Below are 14,187 nucleotides of genomic sequence, written 5' to 3'. Positions count from 1 at the left end.
CCCTCCGGGGAGACCCGGCCAGGAGAGCAGTGAAGGTAGAGCAGGAGGTGAATTTCCTAAAGCCCAGGACCGACCCTTAGACCCTCCCCCTTCCTATAATTAACTCAGAGCCGGTCCCGCCAGTCGGGGCCGGTGGCTCCCCTGGACCGCCACCTCCCCTCGCCCGTGTCGCGGGGAAGGAGAAGATCTCGGGATGGGGGTGTCGAGCCCCCTCGCGCGGCTTCAAGGCCTGACCCTGCCTGGGGCCGGCCACGGTTGCCGTCCTCCCCGCTCCTCCCGCGCCGGCAGCGCCCGCCCCGGCCGTCCGGGCTGGCGCGGGGGGCGCGGGACCGGGCCCCGCGTGACGTGGGCGCCGCGGGGGGAGGGGCCGCCCGGGGGGCTCCGGCCGCCTTATTAGCGCCCCGCGGGTCGCCGGCAGCGAGCATACGGCCGCTTCGCGAGCAAGAGGAGCCGGCGAGCGGCCCACTCCTCCCACCTCCTCCGCCTGCCTCCTCCTCCTCCCCGCCGGCTCCTCCCGCCCCCACCTCTGTGCGAGCGGCGGAATCGCCCTCTCCCTGCCTCTTTCTCCCGCTCCCGCTCGCTCGTCTCGCTCGCTAATACTTCCCCCTGCTGTGCTCCAGGGGACCCAAGCATTCTCAGCGCTAACCTTAGGGACCCATGGTGCTCGAAAAGCCTAGAAAAAGCCGCTTCGGGCAGAGATAGTTGGAAGCCCCTCGTCCCTTCCCCCTCTCCCGGCGCAGCCCATGCCCGGCTCGCAGCACCTTCTCGCTCCTGCACACTCTGTTTGGGAGGACGGGGTGAGAAGGTGAAGTGGAAAGAACTGCAGAGCAGAGGGGGCCAGTCTCAGAGCTCAGATTTCATTTTCATTGAAGCAAAGCACGGAAGATCAGTTTTTTTCTGTTTGTTTGTGGTTTTTTTTTGTTTTAATTCTGCATTTTTTGGTTCTTTTTTCTTTTTTTTTTTTTTTCAAGAAACTTATTTTGAGGGGGGGTGGGTGTGCTCTGGGCATTTGCTTTGCCCAGTAGTTGAAAAGTGAACTCGAGTCGTGATGGTTCTCCTGTCACTTTGGTTGATAGCAGCCGCTCTGGTAGAGGTTAGGACTTCAGCTGATGGACAAGTAAGTGGAAAATAATAACAATAAAAAACTCAAACCCAACCTTTTCCCGAAAAAGTTCCTCCCCTCTTTCCCCTCCTCTCTCTCCTCCTCCCCCCTCCCCCCTTCCCTGTTATCTGGTGCATTCACGGACGGTGTTTCGAGGGCTGGGCGCAGCGTGCGGGGCTTTCTGGGGTGGGGGGTTGAATGGCACTGGAGGTTAGGACTCCCACTTCGGGAGCCCAGGCTTGTCACACCTAGGACTTCACTTTGCGGCATTCGGAACAATTCCTGGTGACAAAGTGCAGCCAAGTCGCATCCTCGCCGGGCCATCTGGGTTTCCTCTTTCCGGAGGGCGGTCTGGGCGCCTGAATGAAGTTCTGGACGCTGGGTCCGGGATCCCAGGGCTCTGGTTGCAGCAGCCGGAGTCGGGTTCGCGGGACTTTCTCTCCTCCTCACTGACTCACAGCTTTTTCGGGCAGCCGGAGGCGGGGGTTTCAGGAAGTCCTTGGGCCGGACAGGGAGCGATCCAGTAGACACGTGTCCTGGGAGGACCGCGGCAGGGCCGGGGTTTGACAGTTGGGGAGGGGGGCCCGGGGGACGTTTCCTGCCCTGCGTTTTCCTGGGCAGAGGCTGGAGGCGCCGGCCGCTTTTCTCCCCTCCCCCTCTGCACAACTCCTCCTCTTTTTAAAGCGAAGTTGAGTGCAGCTCCGTTTCTTCTCGACCCAGCCCCCGCCCTTTGGAGACTCAAGGTGAAGCCCGATGCTCTCGGAAGAGTCCTTGAGAAGGCTCAGCGGGATGAGCCGAGCCGTTTGTAGTAAATCACATCAGCACAGGGCCCGTGGGACTCTGGGTGCAGAATTTCTCTGTGAGTTTCTGTAGCGTCTCGGGTCTGCCTGGTCTGACCATAGGGTGAAAAGTAGAGAACTGTCTGGTGGATTCCTGACCTCAAATCTGATACATCAGGATTTAGACTTCTTTTTGCACGTGTAAATTCAGAGACTTTCTTTTCTACTCCTGACCCAGTACCCGGAGTTTTCAGAAGAGAATATCGAGTGTCAGTATTTATTTTTTACTGGCTTCATAAATGTTAAATTAAAATTAAAATGAGCAAACGACACCCTGTCCCAAATTATTATTGAATTGGCTTATTCTCCTGTCACAGAACCTCCTACAAACTGAGGTGCAGCCTTTAGGCACCAATCCCGGTCTCCAGCGTCTCCTGATTAGCCAGCTCCTGAAAAGCATTAATGGTAGAAATAAAACGCATGAGGTGATAAGATGAAACCCAGTAACTGTTTCTTTTTCTTACTTTTCCCCCTCCTTTCCAGGCTGGTAATGAAGAAATGGTGCAAATAGGTAAGCCTTGTTCTCAGATGTCACTCTTATCTTAGTAGAAAGTAGGGAATGAAGTAAGCGAAGCAAAATATTGTTTCTGAAATTTCTCCCATTGATGGTTAAAGAAACAATTGGTAGTCCAGTAACATTTCTGTTCTTCTCTTCCTCTTTCCGGAGGAGGGTGTCACTTTCCTGAGTTGTAGTGATGTAAAAATTCTCCTGCAGTTGGGCTTTTCAGGCGTCGATTTATTAACTGTCTTTGGACAAGCCACTGGTGGTTACTGGGAGGGTGATGGAGGGACTGGAAGAAGATATGGAGATAAATTAAACCAACTTTTGTAGCAACAAAGTGTAAGAATGCTACAAAGAAGAGAAAAATAAAGCACAGATGATGGAAAGTTTTTCTCTTAAAATTTTTTCAGCTTTGAATAATCCCTCTGATGGCTTTTCTTATGCCATCTGCTTTGAAATAGTTATCTACTAATGTGTAAGATACTGTTAGGCCTTTTGCAGATAACATCTAAAACCTCGGTATTGGCTGACGATACGGGAATTATTCCCATTTTATGGGTGAGGACACTGAGGCTCAGAGAGTGTGACTTGTAACATGTCCTCCAAAGTCCATGGTCTTTTTTGAAGCTGTTTATAATAATGTATTTGTTCTGAATGCAGAAACTGAAAGTCATCTGTCAAGAAGCCAGGCTCCATTCAGTCTTTTCATACACATTTAACTTGGGTTACTTTAAAAGATAATTTTCCTTTTGGCAGAGTGTTAGTCTCTGGAAATTGTGTATTTGTCAGGTGATATGGTAAAGTCATCTTTTAGATGAAAAGATTTTGTTACTGCAGAAGTAGTTACAAATCGTTGCCTGTGTGCTGTGTGCCAGGCACAGTGCTAATTGCTTTAGGTGCCTTATGTCATCTGTTTCTCACAAATGCACTAGGGGATAGGGACACATTGTGTCTATTTTAGATTTGAAGGAAATGAAGCTTGAGAGGTTATACAGTAACCTGCTGTAGCACATAGTGGAGAGCTTAGGGAATTCCATACTTGTAAACTAATGGAGGGACCCCAAGATCCAGGCCCAGAGTATCTGTTTGTAGCCGTATGACATCGTGTGTCAGAATGCTCCCTTCTTACTCAGTGCTTAGCATTGTTGGAACTCCTCCACAAGCTTAGACCTCCACAGGAAGAGCAGGACAGACAGGAGGAAAGTGACTGAGAACTGCATTGAAAATACAGTGTCTATGAAGAGACATTTGTCATTTGTAGTTGATAGCGTTCAGCCATCTACATGTCTCTTTTTAAAGAAGGATTTTTCTTTTTAACCAGTCTTCCAACAAGTAGGAAAAGAAAGCTGTCTTACTTATTATTTCTTAAACATTTGATTACTTAAACATCCCAACATTTCAATATGTAAATTTAAAAACTATTTTAAGATTACTCATTCTACAAGGAATAAAATATATTACTTTGATTAAATTTTCAGATAGACTCAGCATGCTCATATGTAAGAGGCCCTGGGTTAGACTTTGGTCCAGTCCTTTTGCTAATATAAACTACTTTGGTAGTTCTTGTCCTCAGGGAAGAAAGTAGTACAGGTCTGCTTTAATTTGGTAAGAGGGAGATGAGTAACAGCACATAAGAGAAGAGGGCAGGGCACTCTTAGGTTGTGTTGCTGAAAATTTATTTGCTCCCAAGTTCCTCTGCTTTATGAGATTTCTTTCTTTTATTATTATCATTTTTATTTACCATTTCTGAATTAAGGGAAGAAATAAAGATAAAAATAGATTTGACTCATGAGTCTTGTGATAGCAGAAGTGTACCATTTGGCTTTGGGTTATAATCATTTATGTTGTTCTTAAGAGGGATTTAAAAATATATTTTAAAAATTTGATGTGCAATAATGAGATTCCTTTCCCCTGTCCCCATGCATCAAGGGATTGCTAACCTGGAGTTTTGGTAAATGTACTTTTCTACATATAGTTAAGTAATTTTTTTCCAATAATTGATTCAAAAGTAGGTTTATATAACTGCCTGGAGGTGCTATTTAATCAATGACACAATTAGGAAAAAGTAGTAAGGTTTGTAGAATTAATGAATTTATATTTATTGATCTACAAATTGGCTAGAGAAGATTCCATGTTTCTGAATAATTTGTGAATAATTTAATGTCTCAAGATGAGGTAAATATAATTTACTAACAGACCACAAATTGTTAGGAAGCTAAATTTAAAAACTCCTTTCTGTTGAGATATAATATACATGCAGGGTGGTGCATATAAGTGTACACCTTGCTGATTCTTCACGAAGGGAACACTTCTGGGTATCCAGCACCTGGATCGATAAGAACATTGCTAGTGCTTGTGCCACTTTCCTAGCAGGATTCCCACACAAAAGGTGACTTGTAACAGGATAAATTAATTTTGCCAGTTTTTAATTCTTTTTATAAATAGAAAAACAATACATACTTTTTTAGTATTTGGCTTAGGAAACCAGTAAAAAATATATATCTAATATGCTCCAACCCCCTAGAGTAGAGGGCAGTCTGTGATGGGGGCAGGTTAGAACATATATATTTATATATATGTCACCCATGAAGTGTGTAGTACGGGATGTGACTTCTTTGCTTTTTTCTCCACCCAGTGGAAAAATGCCCTCTTGGTGTGTGACTCTTGGGAAAACGGGCAAATAGGTTTTGAACTGTCACCTAGTTCTCTGCTCCCTTGTCAATCAGAGAGGAGCTATCTACCTACCTACCTATCTACACCCATATATACATACATACACCCATGCATACATGCATACACCGTATATACATACACCCATACATACCTATACCCACACATATGCACACGTATACATGCACGCATACATATATATATAGGTGCATATGTGAATGTTTATGTAATGTGTGTAAATGTGTTTCATGAGATTGGTAGAATACTTCTGTGACATATCAGGGAGCTCTTTCATTTCTGACTCGGAATATGGCCTTGATAGGATGCCTTAGGGTAATTGTGGGTAGCTGGCTGGCTGGCCTGATTGGGTAAGGAGGTTTGCTCTGTGACACATGTGGCTTAGGAAATAATCATAGTTCTGTAGAAATTGGAGAATCCGAAAAAGAATTCTCTTGAGTCCTTTTGTTTCATAAGCCACGCCTTTGAGTTTGCTTGAGTGTTATCAGAGGAAAAACCACTGTGAGGCTTTGGTGTTCAGCTGTCTTCCCTCTCCCACCCCCACTCTTAGAATTGGTGCATATCCATCTTTCTCTGCCCTATTTCTGTTTCCCAGTTTCAAATTTCATTGCATTTTATTCTTAACCAAATAAAGTTGCTAATTTGTCCTCTCAAATATCTGGTTTCCTGAGAAATAATTTTTCATCATTTTCAGGTACTCGTTTGGTTTTCAAGGTGTAGTGTGTCACCGTACCTTCTCCTTGGTATAGAGTAAGTGTTTCCACTAGTGTAGCCCTTGAGAGAGCAAAGACTTTGTCTTGATGACTGCTGTATCCCCTGTACATAAAACAGAGCTTGGTACCTTGCGGGCTCTCAAATATTTGTTATTCAGTGCATAGATCTAGTAAGCAGGTTATTATCATACTGGGATTTGCCTGTGTTCTGATTTTCCTAAAATGCTCTTGTTCTGTGCCCCTGTCCAGGTTTAATTGGCCCCCAGGAAAATGAGGATGGTGACAATGGCTATACAATTAATTAGTCAATGTTATCAAGGCTCCTTGTGACTTCCTGTTTCACCCCACAAAGCCAGGGACTTAGGCTTATCAGTTTGTTTTGCTTTTGTGTTTGTGGTCAATAAGTATTTGTCAAATTGAATAGAATTATGTGCAGGTTTGGAATGTTCACTAATTTTGCTCTAAAGTCTATTTGGGATAAGTTGCCATGTTGCTGGCATCAGTGGAAATAAGATAAGCTAAGATTGAAATCTGTCAATCCAGTTTGCCAACAGCAGTACTAAAAGATGTGGTCTAAAGCAAGTTTAAAGGGATCCCTTGTAAAATTTAGAATTTCAGCCACCTAAGCCATTGTTCTTCCCTGGCACTAAAGATCATACACTTGACTTTACTGATTTAGCTCCCACCTCTCCATAGAGCATCATAATGATTAAAGTTAAATGCTTTAAGCTTCTTAGATGAAGATGTTATTAAAAGCAGCATGTTACCTATCACCAGCAACCTGCTGCTGGTTAGCTGAACTATTCCTTCCCCATACTTCACTGTTTTCCTTTTTCATTGTACCAAATAATCATAATATTGCTCAGAAATGTTAAGAAATCTTTAAGGTCATCTCTGTTTCCAGGACGATTATCTTTAAGCATTCTTTGCTTATGGGTAGCCAACCAAGATTACCTTGGAAATCCATTAGGGACAATTCCAAATTGCCTGCTAAAATCATGAGTGGTTTCAATATGAAGAGTTTGGTTATACTGCTTGGACTGGATCTATTGACAATGAAGACTTAAATGGAACCCTACTGCTTCCTCAAAGAGGATTGTTACCAGAATTTTGGGAACACTTTCCTCAGAGTTCCTCTAATAGAGATCAGCTTTTACTTCTAAGCTGTGCTACTTCTATTATAAATCGTTGAGTTAGTCTTTTTAATTAATCAGTTTTTGTTCTGATTATAGATGCTTTACATGTGCCCTTTGTAGTTACCTTCTATTTCTGTATCCCTCAGATTTTTGACAATCATCCCAAATATCAAACTTTTGTTATAATTTAGCATATTCTTATTTAGTCTTCTTTTAATACACAGATTATGCTGTTTTTATTGGATACCTGATTTTGTTTGGTTTAATATTTTAATGTAATTTTCCATATCATTACAAACTCCTCATAAACATCATTTTTATCCCATCATACTAATAAACCTTATTTTATGTAATCATTTCCCTAATGATATCCATTTTCTCCTGATAGTGAATATTGCCACACAGTGTCGTATATAGATTATTGCCCACTTTTCCAATGACTCCTTTAGGAGAGTGCCCTAGAAGTTGATTACTGAGTAAAACCAAATTAACGTGATACATTTTGACAAATGCATGACTTTTGAAGACGTTTGTAAGACCTGAATTCCTAGTAGCAATATATAGTAAAGTGTTGATTTAAAATATTTTAATTTTAAATTAGATTTGGTTCTGCTCTTCTTGACATTTGAACATAATTTTTAAATATTTGGTTATGCAGTCTCTGAAAGATGCAATGAATTAATCATTTTCTAGTTACCACGTACCTCAAAGTATGAACCATTGTATTATAAAAATGTTTTGTAATTTTATCAGTACTCTAAGATTTGTCCAACTCATAGAACAGAATTTGAGAGTTGTGTATTCTTTAGAATGGATAGTAAAGCGTGGGAAAAGTTTCCTAGCTTAGGAATCTCTTTCCCCACATGTAATTCATCCATCCTGATTTTCCGAATGCATTTACGTGACTTTGCTGACTAACTATAAATCCCTAGAAGAGATTTTGTGGTAAAATGTCACTCTTGTTTATAAAAATGAGTGCCACAAATTCAGCATGATGAATCTTTATGGAATTTAGAACAAATTGTGAGCAGCATGAAACAGTGAAACAGTCTGTCTTGTTCTTGAAGTGACTGATAAAACAAAAATAGTATTTAGGAAACCTGTAGAAAGTAAAATAGGATTAAACATATGAATCTTCAAATACTTAGATAATAAATCACATTTCCTACAATTTTTCTTCATATTTAGTATATATATTTTTATATGTACTAATGCACACAAATAAAAAGAATGATTGAAATAATTATTCATATGAATTTGTGTTCTCTTTCTTTTATATGTAAAAACCTCTCTTTTTTACATGTAGAGTCCATTCCTTAATCTAAAAGCTAACCAGTGTATGCATGAGAGGAACTGTTAATATTCATTGCCTCTCCTCCATTAAATGGTCAGGGGCACAGACGCTGTTTACTGTGTGGTTTAAAATCCTGACTGCAACACTTTCTAGTTGATGACCTTAACCTCTCAAAGCTTCACTGTCTTGTATGTGACATAGACATACTACTCTTACTTACTTCACAGAGTTTTAAAGGATTCATAAAATGCTGGCACATGGTAAGCAAGCTAGAATAATAGGTATTATTATTAGTATGTCTTAGTCTTGTGCTATTAAAATTTATTTATTTTATTATTTTATTTAATTTACTTATTGTTTCTGGCTGCATTGGGTCTTCGTTGCTGCGCACAGGCTTTTCCCTGGTTGCGGCTACTGGAGGCTACTCTTCATTGCGGTGCATGGGCTTCTCATTGTGGTGGCTTCTCTTGTTGTGCACTACAGGCTCTAGGCGCGCGGGCTTCACTAGTTGTGGCTCGCGGGCTCTAGAGCGCAGGCTCAGTAGTTGTGGCGCGCGGGCTTAGTTGCTCCGCGGCATGTAGGATTTTCCCGGATCAGGGCTTGAGCTCATGTCCCCTGCATTGGCAGGCAGATTCTGAACCACTGCGCCACCAGGGAAGCCCAGTCTTGTGCTTTTAAAAAACACTTTTACTCAAGGAGAGCTGCCTCATTCTAGTGCATACATTTCTTATAGGTCTGCCTGCCACTATGGCTTTCCAGGCACCTTAATTTAGTGTGTCATGGACTTGTACACTATCCAGCCACTCAGCTCACCATGTGACAGCTCTTTAAGAGTTCTATTTTCATGTATTATCTTCATGTTGGTATCTCAATGTAGTGTTCCTTAATTCATTGGAATATAGCAGTAGAGGGAGGAGTTGAGTAAGGAATAAAGTGCAAAAAGTTATTCCACACCAACTATATTTTGTGTATACTGGACGTAATTCTTTCTTTCCTTTTCACCTTATTTATTGAAATTTCTTCTTTCCATTTCATTGAGAGAATGTTCCTGTATTAATCGTGACTCCTTTGGATGCAAATAACAGGAACCCAGTTGACAGTGGTTAAGGAAGACAAAATTGATCAGGTAATCAAAGTCAGGTATAGCTGGATCTAGGGCTCAAATAATGTCAGGAATCAATCTCTCTCTCTCCCCCCTTCCTCCTTCCCCTCTCTCTCCCTCCCTCCTTGCTCTCTCTGTCCCTCCCTCCTCTTTTCCCTGCCACCTTTCTTCCCCATCCCCTCCCTTTCTCCCTTCCCTCTTTGTTTCTCTCTTACTTTTCCTCTGGGTTGGCTTTATTTCTCTAGTAGCATAAGATCGTCACTATCCAAGTTGTGGCAAAGACTGTCTAGGCTATCATTACCCAACTAGACAGAACACTTCTGTTCTGGCTGCTCCAGTTAATAACTCCTGGTAGGGCTTTTATTGGCTACCTGGCTCGAGTCATAAGCTTATTCTCAAACCATGAACTGTGCTCAGTGATGCAGTGCTCTGATTAGCCTGGATTGAGATGTTTCACTCTTGACTGACAGGGACTGAGAGTGGAGTGTGAGATGGTTAACCTGAGGGAAAACTGGGGTTCAGTTAAAGGACAAGGAGGGACGGATACTGGGCGGCACACATGTGCAATAACGTCACAGCTGTGAGGACTTCCAGCACATCGATGGGAGCTGTTGGCTGTGGCAGTCAGAGGAGTGGACCCCCAAGATGGCTGTGTTTGAATCCCTGGAACCTGTAAATACATTACATGGCAAAGAGGAATTAAGTCTTCAGGTGGAATTAAGGTTGCTAATCAGTTGACCTTAAAATAGGGAGATTATCCTGGATAACCTGTTGGAAAGTCCTTATAGATGGAAGGGGGATGTGAAAAAGACTTGGTTTGATGTTGCTGGCTTTGAAGATGGAAGGGAGGGAACCTTGAGCCAGCAAACGCAGGTAGCCTCTGGAAATTGAAAAAGGCAAGGAAACAGATCATTCCTAGTGCTTCCAAAAGAAATGCAGCCTGCTGACACCTTGCTTTTAGCCCTGTGCAACCTATTTCAGACTTTTGACCTCCAGAACTGTAGGATAACATATTCATGTTGTTTTAGGTCGCCAAGTTTGTGGCAATTTGTTATAGCAGCAATAGGAAACTAAAACAGCAGCCTAGTGGACTGTCCTAGTTTCTCATACTTTTTGTCAAACCATAAGCCAGACTATTTTAGATTTGGAAAATATAATTAACACAAGTGAAGTTTCAGTGAAAACCTTTAAAGCTACTATCCGCATTTCTTATCTGTCATATTTTCCTCAGCCTTTGGCCCTAGGGACAAATGCTAATTTTCCTGGCTTTAAATTCTAGACTCAATATTAGTCTTCAAAAGTATCATCCATCAAAAAATTGTAAGACATATGAGAAATATTAATTTTTAGAATGTCTAATATTGCTCTTGAGTCTGTAAAATTTCCAACGATGATAAATATAACCAGTAGAAGTGCTTCTTTAAAAACTAAGATTGGAATGTTAAGTGTTTGGCATTTGGGCCTCACTTAAAAAAATAAATCTCTACTTGTTATCCTGTTATTGATCATTTGATCATTTTAAGATGTAGCAAACAAAGAAAATACTTGGATATTTTTCTTTAAAACAGTATTCTTAAAAGATCTCCTCTTACCTGATTTCATGTTCTGGAATGCTGAAGAATGTGCTGTTCTTTCCTAAATGACTCTCGTGAACATAAACATTGTGCAATTGCAACAAATATTTATGAAAAAGCCAGATTAAAAAAATGAGAAGAATTTTAAAGTTCACAACTGTTTGTTCTTTCTTAATAATGAAATTATTAAGAAAGAACAAACAGTTGTGAACTTTAAAATTCCCTCCTCCCCAAATAGCTATGAAAATAGGTTTACAACTAAAATAAAAGACCTCAAAGTGTTTCTCTGCCTTGTGGTGATAAGAGCCTAGAGGAGATGAAGTGAGGAAAAAGGAATTTGGCTGCGTTCAGAATTTCAGCATGTGTCACAATTAATTTTTAATTGCCTTTGAGAGGAGATGTGTCCCCTTCTCCGTTAGCGTTTACCGCTTTGGTGAGCCCTTTGGCATGTGATGTCCTCTTTAACGTCCACTCTTCACCCTACTCACATCTTTCCTGGAGCAGCTGGCTCCTGTCATTTCTGATGAAAGTCATTCTCTTATCCTTGGCTCAGGATTTGGAAATGTTGTTGTTGGAGCTGCTTCTTTAGCAGATCTTGAAAATGCTTGTTTGATTTCATTCTTGTGGCCAGATTGTTGCATACTGAGAATTTATACCTGATAAAGGAAATTGCCTGTGTGACTGCCTCTAGCGTAGAGCAATCAGCCAATTCTCGGGAGAGATTCCCAGTCCCTGGGTTGGGTAATGGAGCGTGGGTTGTTACAGCCAGTCTAGACTTCAGGCCATTTGTTGACATGGAGCTTAAGATCCCTTCTAACCACCAGAAACACTAGATTTGTGTGGGACTGCAGTGGGGAGAGGCTTGAGGGGTGCTGGGACACGGAAGGAATCTGATATTGACTTCCTTCGTGTACAGTTCTAGCTAGATGATGATGGTGATGGTGATAATAACACCAGCTAATTTTTCATTTATTGAAATGTTATTAGATGGACTAAGCCCTTTATGTGCCTTATCTCTTCTTCCTATTTTACAGGTAACCTGTCTGAGCCTTAATTTTCATAATTTCAAGCTCATGTGCCAAAGAGCACATGAGATTGAAACCAGCCTTCAAATGCAGTGCTTTTTGACTCCAGACCTTTAGTATTCAACCATCATACCCCGCCCCCTTCTTTGCTTGGAAATTAGAGCCACATTGCATCAATCACAAGTATTCCAATATTCTGTGTGCCTGGGGTAGGTTTGGTCTTAATTAGGTCAGCTAAAAATTGCCGTGATATATGAGACTTTGTACTGCAGCCATTTTAGGTCCTAGCAGTGTTGATTGTACTACTGAAGACTTCTCTTCTCTTGCTGTTCTAGAGTGTGGTCTTCGTAATGTGCTGGGGACATCTAGTCTCTTCTAGGAAACATTTGTGTAGTGTTCTACAACATACTTAGAAGGATACCAACCTGCCCGTCCTCAGTTTTGAGCATATGTGGCTGAATGCGTGAAGGAGTATAAATGATCCCAAAGCCCGGGCTACAGGGTGATGCTGTGAGAGCACTCCTTCCCAAGGATCCCCACTTCCAAAAATAACCATTAATTTCTCTTTTCCTCAAAGACTGATGTACACTGGGGACATTTAAACACATTTAAGATCACACCTCTGCCCCAAAGAGCTTAAAATCTCTGAAAGGACAAGACATAAACATATAATTTTTCACCCATAGAGATTTTTATAACTGTTATGCAGACACTGCACGACAGTCAGAGCTAGGAAGTTTAGACCCTGAGGTCTGTACTTTAGGCAGTTTAACAGGGCAGGTTTCATGGAAAAGATGGGGCTTGGGAAAGGCCGTGAGGGCCGGGTGAGATTTGCATACATGGAGAGAAAGCAACAGACGTTTCCCCCGGTTGATGCAATAGAGTAGGGCTCTAAAGGCAGGAGTGATTAAGCTAGTGAGCACATTAGAATGTTTCTTTAGGTTATATGGGAGATGATGTTGAAAAGAAATTAGGGACAGAATGCAGACGGCCTTAAATGATAAAGTTAAGTTTTGACTTGGGTTAAATTACCTAACTTTGAGTTTAGTTTCTTATGTGTGAAGTGAGGGGATTTGATTAGTAGATGGTCTTTCAAGCAATTTTCAGGTCTGACATGGAAATACAGATATCAATTTTCTGAATTTATTTTATCTTGAAGTAATGATGAGCCAGTTGAAACTCTTCGTAAAGAATAACAGAATAATATTAATACCTAACATTTATTGAGCACTTACTATGTGCTGGATACTGTGTTAAGCACTTTGGATTAGGCCATTTAATTGTTACAACAAGCCTATGAACTAAATACTGTTGCCCTAATTTTTTCAGGTGGGTACTGACATAAAAAGTCTTAAGTGACCAGAATCACAAAGGTAGTGAGTGGTAGAACCTAGGCATATTAGATATAAGACTTCAAAACAATTTTTCTGGCAGTAATTTAGAAAATATACTGATACAATGTATATGGCACTTGGTAGTGAGAAATTATATGTGGGGCATTTGGACTTGGTACTTGCAGCTTTTCAGTGTGAGGTGATGAGAACTTGAAGGTGATTGGAAGGAAGGGGATTAATTTGAGAGAAATTTTAAGGTGAGATCAGTAGGACTTGAATGATATAAAGTGGGGAAAAAGTTGAAGGGAAGTCAGTTTTTTTAGCTTGGGAGTTTGGGAGAATCAGCACATCATGAACAGAAATAGTGAAGTCAGGAAGACAAGATGAATACTCAGGTGAAAATGAGAAGTTTGGTGCAGATATTTTAAGGGTGAAGAGAGGGTATGACACTTTCTTCTCAGCACGGTGAAAGTGACCCATTCAGGTTTCAGTTTGAGGCAACTTTTCTATTTCTTTAACCTGTATTTACTGAGGGTCTGTTATGTGTAAATATCATGCTAAAACACAGACATATGTAAATGGTCCAAAGCCTCAGAAATGAGTAAAATTTGGAAACTATTAGAAAAGTCTAACAGGGCTGACATTAAAACAGAAAGTCTGACTGAAGCAACTTAAGTGTCCATCATCGGATGAATGGATAAAGAAGATGTGGCACATATATACAATGGAATATTAGCCACAAAAAGAAATGAAACGGAGTTATTTGTAATGAGGTGGATAGAACTGGAGTCTGTCATACAGAGTGAAGTAAGTCAAGAGTACCAAAAAAATATCGTATTCTAACACATATATATGGAATCTAAGGAAAAAAAATGTCA

The 14,187-nt window shown here is 41.2% G+C and overlaps 1 protein-coding gene across 2 annotated transcripts in view; it reads left to right on the top strand.

Moving 5' to 3' along the window:
- The first annotated feature begins 553 nt into the window (after positions 1 to 553).
- The window catches only part of ADAMTS3 (ADAM metallopeptidase with thrombospondin type 1 motif 3), a 291,950-nt gene continuing 278,316 nt past the window's right edge, over positions 554 to 14,187 (top strand). The window contains exons 1-2 of one of the 2 annotated variants that reach the window (XM_024115432.3): positions 554 to 1,117; positions 2,425 to 2,452. In XM_024115432.3, the coding sequence (XP_023971200.1) occupies positions 1,049 to 1,117; positions 2,425 to 2,452 (97 nt within the window). In that variant the 5' untranslated portion in view covers positions 554 to 1,048. The remainder of the gene's footprint in view (positions 1,118 to 2,424; positions 2,453 to 14,187) is intronic. The other variant, XM_055086022.1, reaches the window with a different exon arrangement.

This window comes from Physeter macrocephalus, chromosome 7 (genome assembly GCF_002837175.3).
Source record: "Physeter macrocephalus isolate SW-GA chromosome 7, ASM283717v5, whole genome shotgun sequence".
NCBI lineage: Eukaryota > Metazoa > Chordata > Mammalia > Artiodactyla > Physeteridae > Physeter > Physeter macrocephalus.
Note: the sequence above shows the minus strand (reverse complement) of the source record. Positions and strands in the feature narration are given on the sequence as shown.